We start from the raw sequence: 19,722 nt of genomic DNA, 5'->3' as shown, positions 1-19,722 counted from the left end.
TGCTCACACATTTATCCATCTGCTTCACACCCTCCCCTTCCATCCCTCCTTACAAAGGAAAAGTACTGGAAACGCTGTTTGTGGGTCCAACAGTCCAACCTCAGGAGCCTGGACGTACGACGCACTGAGGCGTCCCATCTGGCTCCAGTCTCCTCACGTGGAGGCAGCATGCTGAGCAGAGCCAGGCCCGTGAAGCAGGTGCAGACAGGGTGGGATGGTGCAGAGCAGCTTTTGCATAATCCTTCAGCAGCTTTCATAAAGGTGATGGAGAAGAAGGAAACTATGACTCTTCTGTTGCATAAACCTTTTATCTCATGAGCTAAAAAAGCTGCTTTTTGCTCTTTGATCTTGCAATAAATCTATCCTGAAAATACATCATTTAACCTTATTTGAAAGAACATCTCAGCTGTTTTTGGCTCAAGTATTGCACATTGATGACCGTTGTGCTTAAAACACTACCAATTTCTCTTTATTTTGCTTCTAAGGATCTGGATTTTCTTCTGTTCCTAATGGTAAGTGTTTTTTTATAAGGACATAGAAGGTCTATCAAAGTTTTGGATCACTTAGGTTATTACTAGTTAGTTTTACAAGTTAAACATGAAAATAACCCTGCAAATACCTGACACAGGACCTTAGAAATGTATTATTCTTCATTTGATCATCTACTGTTTGTCAGATTTTCAGTTAATAGCTATTTGGGAATCATCTTTTTGGTTTTAAAATATTATTGTGTTTGTCAAACTATCGGTTATTGTCATAGATTTGAGCAAAAAATGGGAACAAATTATGTCTTTGTGGCAGGTTGCTAAACTTTTGCCGATTTTTAACATTCTTCCCTAAGTTCTGTGTTGACTTTTTATTTAATGTCAGAATAATTCAGACGTTTTCAGAGTTAAATGGTGTCTCTAAGAAAACAGTGTAAACGTTTGAAAGTTATTGGTATGTTTTGGACCTTTCTGCTCTCAGCCTTTGAACACACCCAGTCTGAGGGAAGAGTGGAATGGATCCAGAGTCCCGTCTAGACTATGTGTAAAACTTCCACTGCAGAGTGCTTGCTGACACGTGGCAAACACATAACTATGCAGAGAGGCAGAAACTGGTGCTTTGATTTCTCCTGAGACCTGCAGGGAATTTTGTAACAATAAATATATTTAGGTTTAGTCTCAAGTCACCTAAATATGTATAAATTATCTATATATTACGTCTTTTGACAAGAATTCAACAACTTTCGTTAGACATTATATTAAATAACTCTATAAACCCTCTATAATAAACAACACCATATTATATGGAACTTTACAATTACAGTAATGGAAAAACGAGTGTACCCAGTCAGTGTTTTGGTGTAGTCAACACCTATAACCGGCTTCACCATCTTCACAGATATGGGGTCCAGGGGCAGCGTAACAGATGCACTGGCTCAGGTCTTTGGCGGTTTTATCTTGTTCAAACCTGGTGCCGAACAGACATGGAGTGTCGATGACAGCAACCTGCAGTCCATCCGTCTCAGTGCTGCATTTGGAGCAGTAAACAGTCAGGGATCTGGCGCCACATTTGGATTCAAAGCAGGGTCGACCCAGAATGGTGTTTCCAGAAGCACTCGTCCAAATTCCAGTCTTCCCCACCATCACAATCCTCAGCTCATCGTTGTTTGTAAAGAAGAAAAAGGTTTGAATTAGAATCGTCATCATGTTGTGTATTTGGGAGAGAGGAAACGATACAGCTGACACCTTCAGAGGTTTGAGGGAATCACTGACATGGGGATAATCATATATAAAGTTTAAACCAGATATTTGTATACACAGTATGGTCTAATCAGAAATCAGAAACAAAAGACTATTCTTTGGTTTTAAAATATCAACTGTGAAATTCAAACAGATGAGGTATATTTTACATTAGCTCTAATTTTCTTTTCATATTTGAAATGTTTAAAACAACATTTCTGCTACAGAGAAGCAAAAAAAAGACATGTTTGGTATATTTCTAGACAGGCACCTAATTGTACAAACATTATATAGTATATGTAATTTATTCTCAACTGCCCCATTTCTGCCTGTATAGTCACTGTACAATAAAAGTGCTGCCATACATGTTATTGTGGCTTACTGTAAATACTTTTATACAACATATCCACTACTTACATGACAAGTATGTGTTTCATGTATTGAAGTTGGCTACAGATGATTGCATAGTCCAGGTGCTCGTGTCCTGGAGAGCTACTATTCTGCAACTTTTAGATGCATCTCTTCTCCAACACACATGAATCAAAGGAATGACTCATTACCATGCGTTTCTGTGATTGTAATGCACTGATTCTCTGCATCCATCGTGACGCTTCCTCCATTCATGCAAACTTAAGTTTACACAATTTAGATGTTCCTCTAAAAGGAAAAGCCAGGGTGTGTAGAAGCAACAGCGCCTCCTACAGTCAACAAATGATGGAGAAAGGCGCCTGCTTTGAGCATGAAAAAGTATGCTCACTTTTGTTCTTTCTCTGAGCCAGAAATGTTATGTTTTTAACATTTTAAACATGAAACAAAATTAAACCAAATGTAAAGAATTTCCCCATAAACAGAGTATAAATGGACCCTTCCTCCGAGGTAATTGTTTTTTTTTTCTTATCATAAACCACAGATGAAAACAAAAAAACATGTAGTTATATTTTTTATTTTAAAATTAAACTTTTTAAATTCAAATACTAGCAGTTCTTTTGTCTTTGGGGCCAAAATATTTTAGCATTATTTGTTTTATGTTTAATTTGAGAGAAGTCAAGGTGTGCAGAACAAACAGCGCCCCCTAGCGTCACAATATATTACGGTCGTAGGGTTGGATGTCTAGAAATATGAAATATGAAAAAAAATGTGTTTTTTTTTTTGTTTTTTTTTCCGAAGCACAGATTTTGTGTTTTTAATATATTAAATATGAAATTAAAATTGCGCTTCATGTAAAGTTTTCTCCACCTTTTATTGGTTACAAAAGCGAAAGACAGCTTGTATTTGAAGTAAACATTTTGCATTTTACAACAAAAATCTATTAACTGCTAATGAGAAAATCTAATTAAAAGAATATTTACGGACCCTGTGTAAATGTCAAATGAGCTTATTTGCCCTCCGACATTAAACCAGACTAAACTTCTCTGGGTTTAGGTCAGTCAGAATTGGCAAAAATAATTTCTAATTGATTGATACCAGAATATTCAGAGACATAATGTTTTAGAGGAGTTTTTATTTTGTGTCCAGAATAATAGGCTGACATCACTTTGCCTCTGTATTTGGCAGAACCGCTTTTTAAACTGATTCGGTCAAACGTTTTGGGTCCGCTCTCCACAAGCTTCTCACAATGGTTTGCAGGGGTTCTGGCCCATTCATCCGGATATACAGGTCCTTCTCAAAATATTAGCATATTGTGATAAAGTTAATTATTTTCCATAATGTAATGATGAAAATTTAACATTCATATATTTTAGATTCATTGCACACTAACTGACATATTTCAGGTCTTTTATTGTCTTAATACGGATGATTTTGGCATACAGCTCATGAAAACCCAAAATTCCTATCTCACAAAATTAGCATATCATTAAAAGGGTCTCTAAACGAGCTATGAACCTAATCATCTGAATCAACGAGTTAACTCTAAACACCTGCAAAAGATTCCTGAGGCCTTTAAAACTCCCAGCCTGGTTCATCACTCAAAACCCCAATCATGGGTAAGACTGCCGACCTGACTGCTGTCCAGAAGGCCACTATTGACACCCTCAAGCAAGAGGGTAAGACACAGAAAGAAATTTCTGGACGAATAGGCTGTTCCCAGAGTGCTGTATCAAGGCACCTCAGTGGGAAGTCTGTGGGAAGGAAAAAGTGTGGCAGAAAACGCTGCACAACGAGAAGAGGTGACCGGACCCTGAGGAAGATTGTGAAGAAGGGCCGATTCCAGACCTTGGGGGACCTGCGGAAGCAGTGGACTGAGTCTGGAGTAGAAACATCCAGAGCCACCGTGCACAGGCGTGTGCAGGAAATGGGCTACAGGTGCCGCATTCCCCAGGTCAAGCCACTTTTGAACCAGAAACAGTGGCAGAAGCGCCTGACCTGGGCTACAGAGAAGCAGCACTGGACTGTTGCTCAGTGGTCCAAAGTACTTTTTTCGGATGAAAGCAAATTCTGCATGTCATTCGGAAATCAAGGTGCCAGAGTTTGGAGGAAGACTGGGGAGAAGGAAATGCCAAAATGCCAGAAGTCCAGTGTCAAGTACCCACAGTCAGTGATGGTCTGGGTTGCCGTGTCAGCTGCTGGTGTTGGTCCACTGTGTTTTATCAAGGGCAGGGTCAATGCAGCTAGCTATCAGGAGATATTGGAGCACTTCATGCTTCCATCTGCTGAAAAGCTTTATGGAGATGAAGATTTCATTTTTCAGCACGACCTGACACCTGCTCACAGTGCCAAAACCACTGGTAAATGGTTTACTGACCATGGTATCACTGTGCTCAATTGGCCTGCCAACTCTCCTGACCTGAACCCCATAGAGAATCTGTGGGATATTGTGAAGAGAACGTTGAGAGACTCAAGACCCAACACTCTGGATGAGCTAAAGGCCGCTATCGAAGCATCCTGGGCCTCCATAAGACCTCAGCAGTGCCACAGGCTGATTGCCTCCATGCCACGCCACATTGAAGCAGTCATTTCTGCAAAAGGATTCCCGACCAAGTATTGAGTGCATAACTGTACATGATTATTTGAAGGTTGACGTTGTTTGTATTAAAAACACTTTTCTTTTATTGGTCGGATGAAATATGCTAATTTTGTGAGATAGGAATTTTGGGTTTTCATGAGCTGTATGCCAAAATCATCCGTATTAAGACAATAAAAGACCTGAAATATTTCAGTTAGTGTGCAATGAATCTAAAATATATGAATGTTAAATTTTCATCATTACATTATGGAAAATAATGAACTTTATCACAATATGCTAATATTTTGAGAAGGACCTGTAACTGGTGTAACTCAGTCAGGTTTGTTGGCCACTCCGCTCGGAACCACCTTTATTCTCATTCTGTGCTGCACCTACTTGCACACTACTTGTCATCTGACCAAGAGACAAATAAGCAACCAGGTCTAGAAAAAGAAGCGACCCAATAATACCCACCCCTGCAGCCTCATGGCACAGATCCAGAGAAGGGAGCATAAGTTTTTTTCTGCAGTCAGAGGCAGAGAGGGGTGGGTTATGCATGCGTTTGCCACCCTAATGCTGCAATTGGACAAATTAGACTAATTACCATATAGATGGAATAGGCCTGTAAGCAATGACGCTTTATAAACAAAACTAAACCAAAACTAAGCTGCGTGGTGCTCTGTGTCATTCCGTTAATTATAACCGCTGCTTCATTGCTGTTGCTTGTATTACATGTTACTTCACACTACTTTAAACATGTTCCTAATTTGACTAGTCTCAGAACTAAAATTAGGCTTCCCTCAAAACCAACAAAACGCCATGACAAGAAAGTTGTACCAATTTATTTTTATTAGAAAATGACACACACATGTAAATACAAACAAAATAAACCAGTGATTTTAACCAAGAAAGCCAACTTTCTGCCTCTTCTTGCCCAGACTCTCCTCCTGCTGCAGCAGCTTCATGAGAGGAGAGTGGAGAGCTTTCCCCACTCGTTTTCCTGCCTGCAGAGAGAAATGAAACATTGCAGTGTTCATCTGCAGCAAACCTTGATTATACTGATACTTATTTCTTTTAGAACAATGACTTGTTTTGCCTGCTTCTGCCTGGCTTGCTTATCTTTATCCTCATGATAGTCAGCTTAAAATGCAACTAAGCCTTGTCGAAGTGGACACATTTGGAGAAAAGTTCTGTTGCTGTAAATGTTAAGTGAGAAGGAAATCTGATATACAAAATGACTAAATAAAAATTTTCCTAAGTGGAACTAAACCCCAAATCAACTTTATTTTGCAGATGAACTGTATAAATTGGGACTTAATGGTGCTATCTTTATGTTACTCCTTGGGTGGTTCTAGACATGAGCCAACAGGGACCAGAGCCCCTGTAGAACTGGTCCTGGCCCATAGGATGGCCCCTGTTCTGAAGACATAATACTAAATAAATTTCTTATGATGATATGCGCTGAAACAGAAACGGTAACTGATTTTGTCCTTTGGACCAATTTTATTTTTTACCTTTAAAGTTTTATCTTAACGATGAATTAAAAATTAAGATGTTACACTTTTATCTTTAGCTGCATTGAGAAAGGATCAGTTATCTGCTAGATTTTGTTTCATTTTTTGTTCTGTGCCCCCACGAAAAAACACTGGCCCCAATCTGGCCCCCCTGGAAAATTTGGTCCAGAACCGCCACTGCTTCAATCATATGCTGTACTTGAGATAATAGAAATCTACATGTAAATGAAAACTCTCTGAAGGTTTTTTACTGCTTTGTACATGCTATTAACAGCACTTTTACACTCAGAAACCGGACCCATTCTGTTCCCCGCTGCCTCGGCAGCGCCAACTTCGGGCATCGCTGAGTCAGCGATTGAGCCAGCGGCTCGATCTGATAAGGCCTCCACAAAGCCTTCCTCAAACTCCTGTGACAAGGGGGGTGAAATATCTTCCACCTTAAAAGAGTCAGTGGCGAAACTACCAGCGTCACCCTGCTCGTCCTCCTGGCCACACCCCTGCTTAACACCCTTTGCCCATCCCCACACTTGGCCCTGCCCCTCAGTGTCTCTTGGCACGGCCCACTTTGGTGGCATTTTTCAGAATTTGGTGTTATGCTTTTACATTGGGTTTAGTTCCACTTTAACTTGCAGGTTATAGTTGTGATAGTTTTTTTTCCTTCATTAAAGACGAGTCTGAAGCAGCATAAAGGCCAGGAGTAAGAAGTGGGAGTTATCACCTCTGTCATTTCACAGATGCTCTCTGGATCCAGGCTGCCTCGTCCCACCTTCCTTGTGCAGGTGATTATACCTTTGTGTGTGACTGAGATGATGAGGCTCGCCACAGAGCAGGCCTTCTCCTGCAGAGTGGCATCCACCACGTGCCTGTGGCCGATCTGCACTCAAAAACCGAGCCTGCATTAATAAGCGCTGTGAAAAACGGTCTATCTAAATGCATCAGCAGGGGGAGCTTACCTTGCACAAAGTCACTATACAGGGAACGTTTTCTACATCAAGTCTCATGCAGTCGTAAGGGTCGTCCGAGAGCTCAATCTCTTTCCCTCCTCCGTCATCCGATGATATGTGGACTCTGGGAATTCTGTCAGTGAGGTGACCAGAACATGGTTCATTTTTCTTACTCTTCTTGTTTAGTATGTAAATCGGTTTAAATCAAAGTTAATCAAAGGATGAGCCCTCTTTTCCAGAGAAAGCCCCAGGATTTGTTTTACCTGGGTAATAGAAATCCTAGGGAATTGTGTACTTTCTTTTTTCCATTGCCTATAGAGGCCCCAGACCATTTATTTAAATTAGCCCAATGACGTATGGGGAAGTTGTGACGAAAAACTGCACTACATCTTCTTTCCAGCAGATGGCATTAGTTCTTTACGTCGTTTAAAAGACTATTTGCTAATAAATAATTTTTTTTTGTTTCAACTGACAAATGATAAATAAATGAGGAACTTTAGATTTATACAGATGATTAATTCCTTCCATTATTCCTTAAGTTGCGCTGGATCCATAAGCAGGAAAAGTTTAAATAGTTTTTTACATTTGATTCTTTACCAACCTGTACTTGGCCAGAGGTGCTGCTTTCCGACTGTACAATTTATTTACAATAACTACTAACCACTGACTAACACTTGTTTTTCTTTTACCATCATAGGTAAACTCAAAACTCGACAATAGTCCCTTATCAATTGCTTGTAGAAAGCCCCAGGCTTTGTAAAGCCCGGGTCGTGTCTCGATACAAATTTACTGGGTTATATCACTTTCACGGGTCAATGGTCCTACACTAGAGTAGGTCTTTTCAGCTTTCCCCGGGATTTGTTAAAGGGACAGGGTTGTGCGCAGCGAGGCATGGCACCAGCAGCTTCAGTAATGGCAGAGGTTACTATAGAAATTATTAGTTTTTATACCATTAATTTGTCACAAAAAGTAAATTTTCTGTAGTTGTCTGAGTGTACCTGATAACAAAAAAAGAAAAATAAATGTGTTAGTCAGTGTTTGGTAGTTATTGTAAATGAAACATGCAGTTGTAAAGCAACAACTCTGTCCAGATGCAGGTTGGTAAAATATTTAATGTAAAATTATGGTTTAAAATATTCCTACTTATGGATCCAGTACAACTTAAGGAATAATGGGAGGAACTAATCAACTGTGTAACTCTAATGCTGCTCATCACCTATTATTTATCAGTTTTTTTCTAGAATTGCGCCGCTCAAGGTGGCAGCAGGTTGGAGTAGCTCTGTTACTTTTGATTCTGATTTATTCTTTTTTGGGAACTCTTCCTCTTGTGGTGGATACAGTTGATTTTTTTTGGACAACTGTCCTCTCCAGTGTCGGATGCTGTGCAGCTTGGAGGATTTTTCCTAATACTTTCTATTTTTGGACATTTGTTATGAAGTATTGCCATGGCAACGGGGTTGTTTCTTACAACAGGGAGCAGCTGATTAAGATCTCAAAAGCTCAAATAATACTTCAACTACAACCCCAAATCCCTGATGAGTTGAAAAGGAGACGCCGTGGATGCAGAGCAGGAGCTAAGAGAAGAGAGAGGAGGAGGAAGTTCAAACCATCTCTTCCGTCGATTATGATGGGCAATCCTACAAAGGACCCAGCCAGAGTACCAGGCATGCAGTATTATGTGTTTTACTGAGACATGGCTGCAGGATCATATCCCAGACTCCAGCGTCTCTCTGCCGGGCTTTTTAACCATACGAGCAGAGAGAGATTTAAAGAGGAGCGGCAAATGTAAAGGAGGTGGACTGGCAGTACTTGTGAACAACAGATGGTGTAATCCAGGACATGTTACTGTGAAGTGTCGTCTCTGCAGTCCAGATATTGAACTGTTGGCAGTAAGTTTTCATCCATATTATTTACCCAGAGAGTTCACCAGTGTTATTTTGGCAACAGTTGACGTTCCACCTTCCGCTGTTGCTGACACTGCATGTGATGCCATCAGCTCAGTTGTTGCCAAGCTACAGACACAAAACCCCAATGCTATTGTGGCAATTTCTGATGATTTTAACCATGCTTCACTGTCTGCTACACTTCCAACGTTTCAACCGTTTGTCGGCTGCTCTACCAGAGAAAACAAAACACTGGATTTGTTTTATGCAAATGTCAAGGACTCATACATCTCTACAGCAAGACCTCCTCTAGGCAAATCAGATCACAATCTTGTTTTTCTCTGCTCGAAATATAAGCCCCTTGTTCAGAGGAAACTTGTAATAAAGAGGACTGTGAGAAAATGGTCACAGGAAGCTGAAGAAGCTCTGCAAAGTTGCTTTGAGGCTATAGACTGGGACGCACTGTGCCAGCCACATGGAGAGAACATCAATGCCATGACTGAGTGTGTAACCGACTATATAAACTTCTGTGTGGATAACATCATCCCCACCTTAACCGTGAGATGCTTCCCCAATGACAAACCTTGGATCACCTGTGACCTGAAGAACCTGCTTAACAAGAAAAAAAGAGCCTTCAGAGAGGGAGACAGAGAATTATTGAGGAGTTTGCAGAAGCAACATAAAGTCAAGATAAGAGACAGCAAGGAGGTGTACAAGAAGAAGCTGGAGAGCAAGCTCCAGCAAAACAATATCAGAGATGTGTGGACAGGGATGAAGAAGATCACGGGCTTCAAGCAGAAGGATGATCAGACCGATGGAGGTCTGGACAGAGCCAATGAACTGAACACATTCTTCAATAGGTTCAGTTCAGAAACAAGCTTCGCATCCTCCTCTCCTGCTCACAGCCAAACAGACATTCCACCCTCCTTTGACCCACAGGCCCCACAGCTGTCCAGTAACACCTCAAATTTTTTATCTTCCACCTCAGCCCTAGACCCTTCTGCTTCTACATGTTTGCCTTCAACCATATCAGAAGATGCTGATGCTTCCTTTGCTTCCCCCTTCCACCTGTGTGTCTCAAGAAGTCAAGTGAAGATGCAACTGGAGAGACTGAATCGGAATAAGGCTGCAGGTCCAGATCATGTCAGCCCTAGACTCCTGAAGGTCTGTGCAGAGCAGTTCTGTGGGATTCTGCAGCACCTCTTCAACCTTAGCCTGGCCCAGAAGAAGGTTCCGGTGTTGTGGAAGACCTCCTGTCTTGTTCCGGTACCAAAGAAAACTCACCCATCAGTCCTCAATGACTATAGACCTGTTGCCCTGACATCTCACATCATGAAGGTCCTAGAAAGACTCCTGTTGGCCCACCTGAGCAAGCAAACAGTAAACCATCAGGACCCCCTTCAGTTTGCTTATCGCTGTGGAGTTGGAGTTGAAGATGCCATCATACACCTGCTTCAACAAACCCACTGTCATCTGGACATAGCCAGCAGCACTGTGAGGATCATGTTCTTTGATTTCTCCAGTGCATTTAATACAATCCAACCTGATTTGATTTGTCAGAAACTCCAGAAGACTCAGGTTGAGGCCTCAACAATCTCCTGGATCAAAGACTACCTGACAATCAGACCACAGTTTGTGAGACTGAAGGGTTGTGAGTCTAACCAGGTAGTCAGCAGCACAGGAGCACCACAGGGGACGGTACTCTCACCATTCCTTTTCACTGTGTACACCTCAGACTTCCAGTACAAGACAGATTCCTGTCATCTGCAGAAATACTCGGATGATTCTGCAGTTGTGGGGTGGATCAGAGATGGACAAGAAGCTGAGTACAGGAAGGTGGTGGACCACTTTATGGCATGGTGTGGAAACAATCCTCTCATTTTGAACGTGACTAAAACAAAGGAGATGATTGTAGATTTTAAGAGAAACAGGAAGAAGTCAAAAACTATTTCTATCATGGGAGAAGAAGTGGAGGTGGTGGAGGAGTATAAATACCTCGGTGTTCACCTGGACAACAGACTAGAGTGGAGATGCATCTGTGAAGCCATCTACAAGAAGGGACAGAGCAGACTGTACTTCTTGAGGAAGCTTAGGTCCTTTGGTGTTTGCAGCAAGATGCTGCATATCTTCTATAAGTCTGTTGTGGAAAGTGTGATCTCTTCTGCCATCATCTGCTGGGGAAGCAGCATCAGAACCAGGGACTTAAAAAAGCTCAACAAGCTGATAAAGAAGGCTGGTTCTGTTCTGGGGACTCCTCTGGAGATCACTGTTCAATGAAGGATTCTTCATAAAATGAAGAACATTAAGGAGAACCCTGATCATCTTCTTCATCAGACTGTCCTACAACAACAGATTGTCTTCAGTCAGAGGCTTCTTCAGATCTGCTGTAAGACGGAGCGCTACAGGAGATCCTTCCTGCCCACAGCCATCAGCATCTACAACGTCTCTTTGAAGAAACCTTCACAATATGAGCTATAACAACATTTAATTTCCCTTTGGGATTAATAAAGTATTTTTATATTGAATTGAAACAAAAAAAAAAACATTTATTAGCTAGTCTTTTAAACGGAGTAAAGGAGTAATGCCATCTGCTGGACTGAAGGTGTAGTGCAGTTTTCTGCACAACTTCCACATACATCATTAGGCTGATTTAAATAAATGGTCCGGTTATGGGGTAAGAACGCTGTCAAAAACAATGTGTATGTAAAGATGGAAATGTGTGCATATTAGTCAATAGTTGTGCATAAGTAAAATCCAAAAGAGGTATTGTATATTTTCTCTATAAAAATATCCGGTGCAATGGAAAAAGAACGTGCACAATTTCCTGGGACTCCTATTACATGGGTAAAACAAATCCTGGAGCTTTAAATCCTGGGGATTTTGGTGGAAAAGGGGCTATGATAATTAGAACTGAACAAACTCACTTTGTGTTAAAGAGAGCAGCCTTGATAGCTACTGAGATGGCGTCGTACAAATTCCCGTCACACTGAAGAAGCTGAGGAGGGAACATAATGTTAGATTTGATCCATTTGGATTTTTTTTTTAATACAACTAATGTGGGGTAACTCAGGCTCCTCGCTGGACACAACCCCAAAAAGCCACACCTGTAGGGAGAGCGGGGGCCATGTAAGCCCAGTGGCAGGTGAGGGTGTGGGCCTGGGCATGCTGATTCCAGGCAGCATAATGTGGCTTTTGGAACGGAGAAGGTTACATCCATGGTTTGAAAGGAGCCAAAGCTGGTTTGTATGGTTGAGCGTTAGCAACTAGATATAGCTATACTAACCTTTATACTCAGTTTGGGCTCAGGAACTCCAGAATAGAATACAATTCTGTTTTATTTATATAGCGCCACTACACAACGCACGTTGTCTCAAGGTACATTACCAAGTCAATTCAGTCGAATCATACGGATTTCAAGTCAGGTACTTACATTCCAATAATTCTAACTATGAAACAGTGCAGTCAGATTCAGTTCATTATTCAAACTGGTTAAGAGTTTTTCTATCTAAGGAAACCCAGCAGATTTCATCCAGTCAGTGACTTGCAGCATTCACTCCTCCTGGATGAGCATGTAGAGACAGTGGACAGTCACTGGCGTTGACTTTGCAGCAATCCCTCATACTGAGCATGCATGTAGCGACAGTGGAGAGGAAAAACTCCCTTTTAACAGGAAGAAACCTCCAGCAGAACCAGAACCAGGCTCAGTGTGAGCGGCCATCTGCCACGACCGACTGGGGGTTTGAGAGAACAGAGCAGAGACACAAAGAGAACACAGAAGCACTGATCCAGGAGTACTTTCTATGGGAAGGAAAAGTAAATGTTAATGGATGTAGCTCCTTTAGTCGTTTCACCTAGAAAGAACAGATAAACTCTGAGCCAGTTTTCAAGTCTAGAGGATGAAAGAGAGCACATAGAGTTAATTACAGTAGAAGCTCAGTCAGTAGCCATGTCTAGGAGAGAAAGGGTTAAACACTGCAAGACAGGGCTATGTGGATCATCGGTAGAAGGTGAACTATAAGTTGTTGGCAGCAGAAGCTCAGACAATGCCCCCTCCAGAAAGGTGTCACAGTTAAACACAGAGTCAGGCCAGGTGTAGAACAGAGAAAAAACACAAAGTTAAAAGCTGAAATAACAGCAAATAACACAAAATTGGAGAGTAGTGTGAGAATGTAGAAAAGAGGGTGAAAGTGGTCATTAAGTCCTCCAGCAGCCTAAGCTTATAGCAGGATAACTACAGAGATAGCTCAGGATAACCTAAGCCAGTCTAACTATAAGCTTTATCAAAAAGGAAAGTTTTAAGCCTAGCCTTAAAAGTAGACAGGGTGTCTGCCTCACGGACTAAAACTGGGAGCTGGTTCCACAGGAGAGGAGCCTGATAACTAAAGGATCTGCCTCCCATTCTACTTCTAGAGACTCTAGGAACCACCAGTAAACCTGCAGTCTGAGAACGAAGTGCTCTGTTAGGAACATATGGAACAATCAGATCTCTGATGTATGATGGAGCTAGATCATTAAGGGCTTTATATGTGAGGAGGAGAATTTTAAATTCTATTCTGGATTTAACAGGGAGCCAATGAAGGGAAGCTAAAATAGGAGAAATATGATCTCTCTTTTTAATTTTCATCAGAACTCTTGCTGCAGCATTTTGATCCAAAAGGATCTTGCCTGAATTTAGACGCAGAAAATTTAAAGTCATCCAAGTTTTTATGTCTTCAAGACATGCTTCTAGTCTGTCTAACTGGTTGGGCTCATCAGGAATTATGGATAAGATATGATACGCTGAGTATCATCAGCGTAACTCCGAAAATGTATCCTATGCTGCCTGATAATTTGACCTATTGGAAGCATTTACAGTACAGACCAAAAGTTTGGACACACCTTCTCATTCAAAGAGTTTCTTTATTTTCATGACTATGAATATTGTAGCTTCACACTGAAGGCATCAAAACTATGAATTAACACATGTGGAATTATATACTGAACAAAAAAGTGTGAAACAACTGAAAATATTTCTTATATTCTAGGTTCTTCAAAGTAACCACCTTTTGCTTTGATTACTGCTCCGTACACTCTTGGCATTCTGTTGATGAGCTTCAAGAGGTAGTCACCTGAAATGGTTTTCCAACAGTCTTGAAGGAGTTCCCAGAGATGCTTAGCACTTGTTGGCCCTTTTGCCTTCACTCTGTGGTCCAGCTCACCCCAAACCATCTCGATTGGGTTCAGGTCCGGTGACTGTGGAGGCCAGGTCATCTGGCGCAGCACCCCATCACTCTCCTTCTTGGTCAAATAGCCCTTACACAGCCTGGAGGTGTGTTTGGGGTCATTGTCCTGTTGAAAAATAAATGATGGTCCAACTAAACGCAAACCGGATGGAATAACATGCTGCTGCAAGATGCTGTGGTAGCCATGCTGGTTCAGTATGCCTTCAATTTTGAATAAATCCCCAACAGTGTCACCAGCAAAGCACCCCCATATCATCACACCTCCTCCTCCATGCTTCACGGTGGGAACCAGGCATGTAGAGTCCATCCGTTCACCTCTTCTGCGCCGCATAAAGACACGGTGGTTGGAACCAAAGATCTCAAACTTGGACTCATCAGACCAAAGCACAGATTTCCACTGGTCTAATGTCCATTCCTTGTGTTCTTTAGCCCAAACAAGTCTCTTCTGTTTGTTGCCTGTCCTCAGCTGTGGTTTCCTAGCAGCTATTTTACCATGAAGGCCTGATTCACACAGTCTCCTCTTAACAGTTGTTCTAGAGATGTGTATACTGCTAGAACTCTGTGTGGCATTGACCTGTTCTCTAATCTGAGCTGCTGTTAACCTGCGATTTCTGAGGCTGGTGACTCGGATGAACTTATCGTCCGCAGCAGAGGTGACTCTTGGTCTTCCTTTCCAGGGGCGGTCCTCATGTGAGCCAGTTTCTTTGTAGCGCTTGATGGTTTTTGCGACTGCACTTGGGGACACTTTCAAAGTTTTCCCAATTGTTCGGACTGACTGACCTTCAATTCTTAAAGTAATGATGGCCACTCATTTTACTTAGCTGCTTTTTTCTTGCCATAATAAAAATTCTAACAGTCTATTCAGTAGGACTATCAGCTGTGTACTGTATCCACCTCCTGCACAACACAACTGATGGTCCAAACCCCATTTATAAGGCTTGAAATCCCACTTATTAAACCTGACAGGGCACACCTGTGAAGGGAAAACCATTTCAGGTGACTACTTCTTGAAACTCATCAACAGAATGCCAAGAATGTGCGGAGCAGTAATCAAAGCAAAAGGTGGCTACTTTGAAGAACCTAGAATATAAGACATATTTTCAGTTGTTTCACAATTTTTTGTTCAGTATATAATTCCACATGTGTTAATTCATAGTTTTGATGCCTTCAGTGTGAAGCTACAATATTCATAGTCATGAAAATAAAGACAACTCTTTGAATGAGAAGGTGTGTCCAAACTTTTGGTTTGTACTGTATAAAGTAAAGAGAATTGGCCCAAGTACTGAACCCTGTGGTACTCCACAATTAACCCTGGAGTTTAAAGATGATTTATCATTTACATGAACAAACTGGAATCTGTCAGACAGATAAGATTTAAACCAGCCTAGCGCTGTTCTTCTGATCCCTACAGCATATTCCAGCCTTTTTAAGAGAATATTATGGTCGACTGGATCAAATGCAGCACTGAGATCTAATAGAACCAGAACAGACACAAGTCCATTATCTGAGGCCATAAGAATATCATTAGTGACTTTCAGCAGAGCTGTTTCAGTGCTATGATGAGCTCTGAACCCTGACTGAAACTCTTCAAACAGGTCATTGCTGTATAAATGCTCACACATTTGATTAGCAACTATTTTCTCAAGAATTTTAGATAAGAATGGAAGATTGGATATAGGTCTGTAATTTATTAAGTCATCTCAATCAAGCGAAGGTTTCTTAAGTAAAGGTTTAATTACGGCTACCTTAAAAGCCGGTTGTACATATCCATTTATTAAGGATAGATTATACATATCTAAAATAGGCTGGTAATCAGAGGAAACACTTCCTTAAATAATTTGGGTCTAACATACAAGTTGAAGGTTTAGATGAAGCTAATATTTCAGATAACTGAGGAAGCTCCACTGGATCAAAAGAGTCCAAACACAAATCAGGTTCTACAGTTACTTCCATTGTTCTCACTTGCTGAGGATGAAGTAATCATGTTCATGAGTATGCCAATGATTTTACTTTCAATAGAATTCATTTTATTTAAAAAAATCCCATAAAGTCATGACTGCTGAGAGCTAAGGGAATGGATGGCTCAACAGAGCTATGACTCTGTGTAAGTTTAGCAACTGTACTAAAGAGAAACCTAGGATTATTCTTGTTCTCTTCTATTAATGATGAGAAATAAGCTGTTCTGGCTTGGCGAAGTGTCTTTTTATACAACAGTAGGCTATTTTTCCAGATTAAGTAGGAATCCTCTATGTGTGTAGAATGCCATTTTCTCTCCAATTTTCTAACATTGTGCTTTAAAGTATGCAGCTCTGAATTAAACCAAGGAGCTAGCCTCCTATGAAAAATTACCTTCTTTTTCAAGGGGGCTGCATTGTCTAATGCATCACGCAATGATGAAGAAACACTATGAACAAGAGAATCAATTTGTGAACGGGAATTAAAAAAATTATTGTTTTTCAGTGATAATGAGGAATTTAAAAGTGGAACAGATTCTTTAAAGGTTGTTACAGCATTGTCTGATATTGATCTACTATAATGAAATTTTCTTTCAGGTGTGGAGTACTCGGTTAAATTAAACTCAAAGGTTATTAAAAAATGGTCAGACAGGACAGGGTTATGAGAAAATATTGTTATGTCTTTACACTCAATGCCATATGTCAGCACAAGGTCCAGAGAATGAAGACAAAGGTGGGTAGGTTTGTTAATGTTTTGAGCAAAGCCAATTGAGTCTAAGATAGCATTAAACGCTATATTTTGGCTGTCACTTTCAGTGTCAACATGAATGTTAAAATTCCCCACTATAATAACCTTATCTGTATTTTAATACTAAATCAGATTTGTTCAGAAGGAGAGGCCCCTGTGGGGATCCTCAGAACCATAGACTCCTGAGCAATGGAGCAAGTGAAGCAGATTTTCTCACATTTTTAAAAGTAGGACAGCAAACTAAAATTTTTGCACCCCCATTTTTGGATTCAAAGAAATCTGATCACTCACTGCAGTTGGGCATATTTACAAAGTCTCACTGCACTTAAACTACCAAGCAAAAAATAATATTTGCTCTAATGTCAAAGCACATCTGTCAGACTTATTACATCAATGGTTGTTATGCAAAAAAAAAAATCTTGGTGGTTGGATTAAGAACGCCAAATGAGCTGGATTTTTTTCCCTCAGGTAATTGAAAGGTGACCTTGGAGGCTTGAACTCACCAACACGTCCACATAAAGCACCCAGCAGTGTTCTCCAGGACTTATGCAGAGGCTCCTCAGATCCAAGCTGTGCTGGTTGTTGAAGGCTTTGTAGAGGGTGTTACTCAGCTCCGTCCCCAGCTCTTCTCCTCCTCTGCCCTCAAACTCTGGGGTTGCATTGGCTGAGCTGATGACCGGAGGAGAGAACAACCCAAAAAACATGGTGGACAGGTTCTCCCATTGAGGGTTTTTATTCTCTCGTTATTAAATCTTACAATGGCAACGGGATTGATGTTTAAGGCAGCTCAACACTGCCCTAAATGGATGGTTTTCAAACAACAGCAGAAAAGTTGTGATCTCTGTGATGCGATGCTTCACTCCAATATATTTTAGCATGACACATGAAACGCATTTAGGTTATAACTTTCAGTGCCACATGTCACTTCTAGTTTTATTCTTACTCTATACTTTCCAACAAACACCATACCTACCAGTCCACAAAAAATTCAAGGTATCCCTCGTTTGGAATCATTGGCTTCGGTTTTCCAATCTCAGCCTTGACCCCAACAAGAACTGCAGTGTGACCCTGAGAGGATTAATGGGAGACAAAAACATGGCTGAGACACATGTGGAACATGTACATATATACGCTTTATGCCGTACCATAAGAAGGATTAAACTGGACTTTATGGAACTGGAACTTAATGTGACTGGATGACTGGACTGGATTTAATTGGACTGATTGTATTTAATATCGGACTAATTATGATTCTATATAATTGGATAAAAACTGGACCAGCTTTTCTCAGAAACTGCCTTAAAATGACACTCAGTGTGATTTTCTCCACGATAAATAAAGTTAGTTGAGTTAATAAAAGCTTTTACTGTTTGCACTAGCTCAAATATGGCTTGTGTATATGTTTTATTGGACTAATTTGTTTACATAGAAAGTGAGGCATCATGGAGGTGACACTAAGCGGTTATCTTTACCAGAGTGACCTTAGCGGACCCGTCTGTGTTGGACACCACATCTGTCTCTACTTCCATGTGTCTGTAGTCCTCACAGCCTCTTCCATCCACCCGTAAATCATCCTGGTCAGAACCGCAGAAAGCATATCAATACAGGTAGTACCGGCGCCGAACCGACCCTTTACACCCTACCACAACAGTTCAGCTTTGCGGTTCCAGCGAGAGGGAAAATCTTACCCTTATTCCGTGAAGGATGTACACTTTCTCAGCCTCGCTAACTTGTACTGTTGCCATGTTGTTTTCTTACTCTTCTTCGTGGTCGTGGTTGAAAGCGGAAAACGTGCGTTACCGCCTCCTAGTGATGAGGTTTACAACTCTTCTGTGGGACCCGAATCATTTGGCGCAAAAGAACCGTGACTTTCGTCTCAGAAACAGCGGTTTGCTTTACGGAATAATTCATGAGTCTTTGGCGGGTGGTTCAGTTGATTACTTATGCTCAATAAATGTCTTCTCTGTGTCCTTTGATAAAACAGAGATTTGCTTCGTAACCACAGTCAGGAGCACAGTTTCCAAACTTCTCTTAAGTCCTTTGAAATGTGAACCATCCATCCATCATTATCTGCTTCTTTGAGATTGGATCGCTGGGGTAAAGGTTATGCATATTTTTTGTAATATATGTTTGAGAAACATTTGTTTAAGGAAGTTCAACAACTTTTCATGTTTTTCATCGGCTGAACATTGAGGAGATGCTCGTTAAAGGTTGCATCCAGTTTTCCAGTAACCTTTAACTCATGTTTGGGAAGATTTGCTTGAAGTTACATTTAACCTTTACAGAACAAGATAATGAACTGCCAGCCCTTCATAGCAGTCATTGGTGCCAAAGGCAGCACACTGAGTTCTTAACTTTAGAGGAAAATAACTTTTTTTAAGAAGGCCAGGTTGGTTTTTATAGCCCTTTTTTTCTCTTAATAAATAAAACGTATGTTTGGAAACAGCATTTGTATTTACTCATATTAGTTTTGTCAGATATTAAAACAATTTCATTTAGTGAAACTGGTAAGTGTGACAAAAGGCAAAAACAGAAGAAATCTATATGGGGGCATGTACTTATTCACAGCACTGTAATGCGCTAAAACATTAAAGGAACATGAGAGGTGCAAATAATGAGGTTATTACTGTAATTTTAACTATGCAGCTGCCATATTGGATTTTGATGTTAGGTATGGTGAAAAACCTGCTACTTATTATTATTATTGTTTTATTTCGAGGGCAATCCAGCTTGCAAAATAAATTTCCAAAATTCAAGCAAAAAAAATTATATATATATATATATATAT

General features: G+C 40.7%; 1 protein-coding gene across 1 annotated transcript; it reads right to left on the bottom strand.

The window, feature by feature from the left end:
• Window positions 1-5,499: 5,499 nt before the first annotated feature.
• Window positions 5,500-18,776, bottom strand: exosc7 (exosome component 7). Its single transcript, XM_047384089.1, has 8 exons — window positions 18,623-18,776; window positions 18,407-18,508; window positions 17,908-18,002; window positions 17,438-17,603; window positions 11,934-12,004; window positions 7,136-7,259; window positions 6,901-7,056; window positions 5,500-5,672 (listed from the first exon to the last, which is right to left on the bottom strand). Exons 1-8 carry the CDS (start codon window positions 18,677-18,679, stop codon window positions 5,568-5,570), a joined length of 876 nt encoding a protein of 291 aa, XP_047240045.1. The 5' UTR covers window positions 18,680-18,776; the 3' UTR covers window positions 5,500-5,567.
• Between the last annotated feature and the right edge of the window lie 946 nt (window positions 18,777-19,722).

This window comes from Girardinichthys multiradiatus, chromosome 13 (genome assembly GCF_021462225.1).
Source record: "Girardinichthys multiradiatus isolate DD_20200921_A chromosome 13, DD_fGirMul_XY1, whole genome shotgun sequence".
Taxonomy (NCBI): Eukaryota; Metazoa; Chordata; class Actinopteri; order Cyprinodontiformes; family Goodeidae; genus Girardinichthys; species Girardinichthys multiradiatus.
The sequence above is the reverse complement of the archived record's forward strand: the minus strand, read 5'-3'. Positions and strand labels throughout refer to the sequence as shown.

Bases quoted from the DNA above. Each gene is read 5' to 3' on its own strand.
- exosc7 (XM_047384089.1), bottom strand. From the start codon at position 18,679: ATGGCAACAGTACAAGTTAGCGAGGCTGAGAAAGTGTACATCCTTCAC. The intron at 17,604-17,907 runs GTAGGTATGGTG...TCCGGTCATCAG, and splicing joins CTTGAATTTTTTGTGGACTG to CTCAGCCAATGCAACCCCAG. The intron at 5,673-6,900 runs GTGATAACTCCC...TTCTCTCTGCAG, and splicing joins GCATCTGTGAAATGACAGAG to GCAGGAAAACGAGTGGGGAA.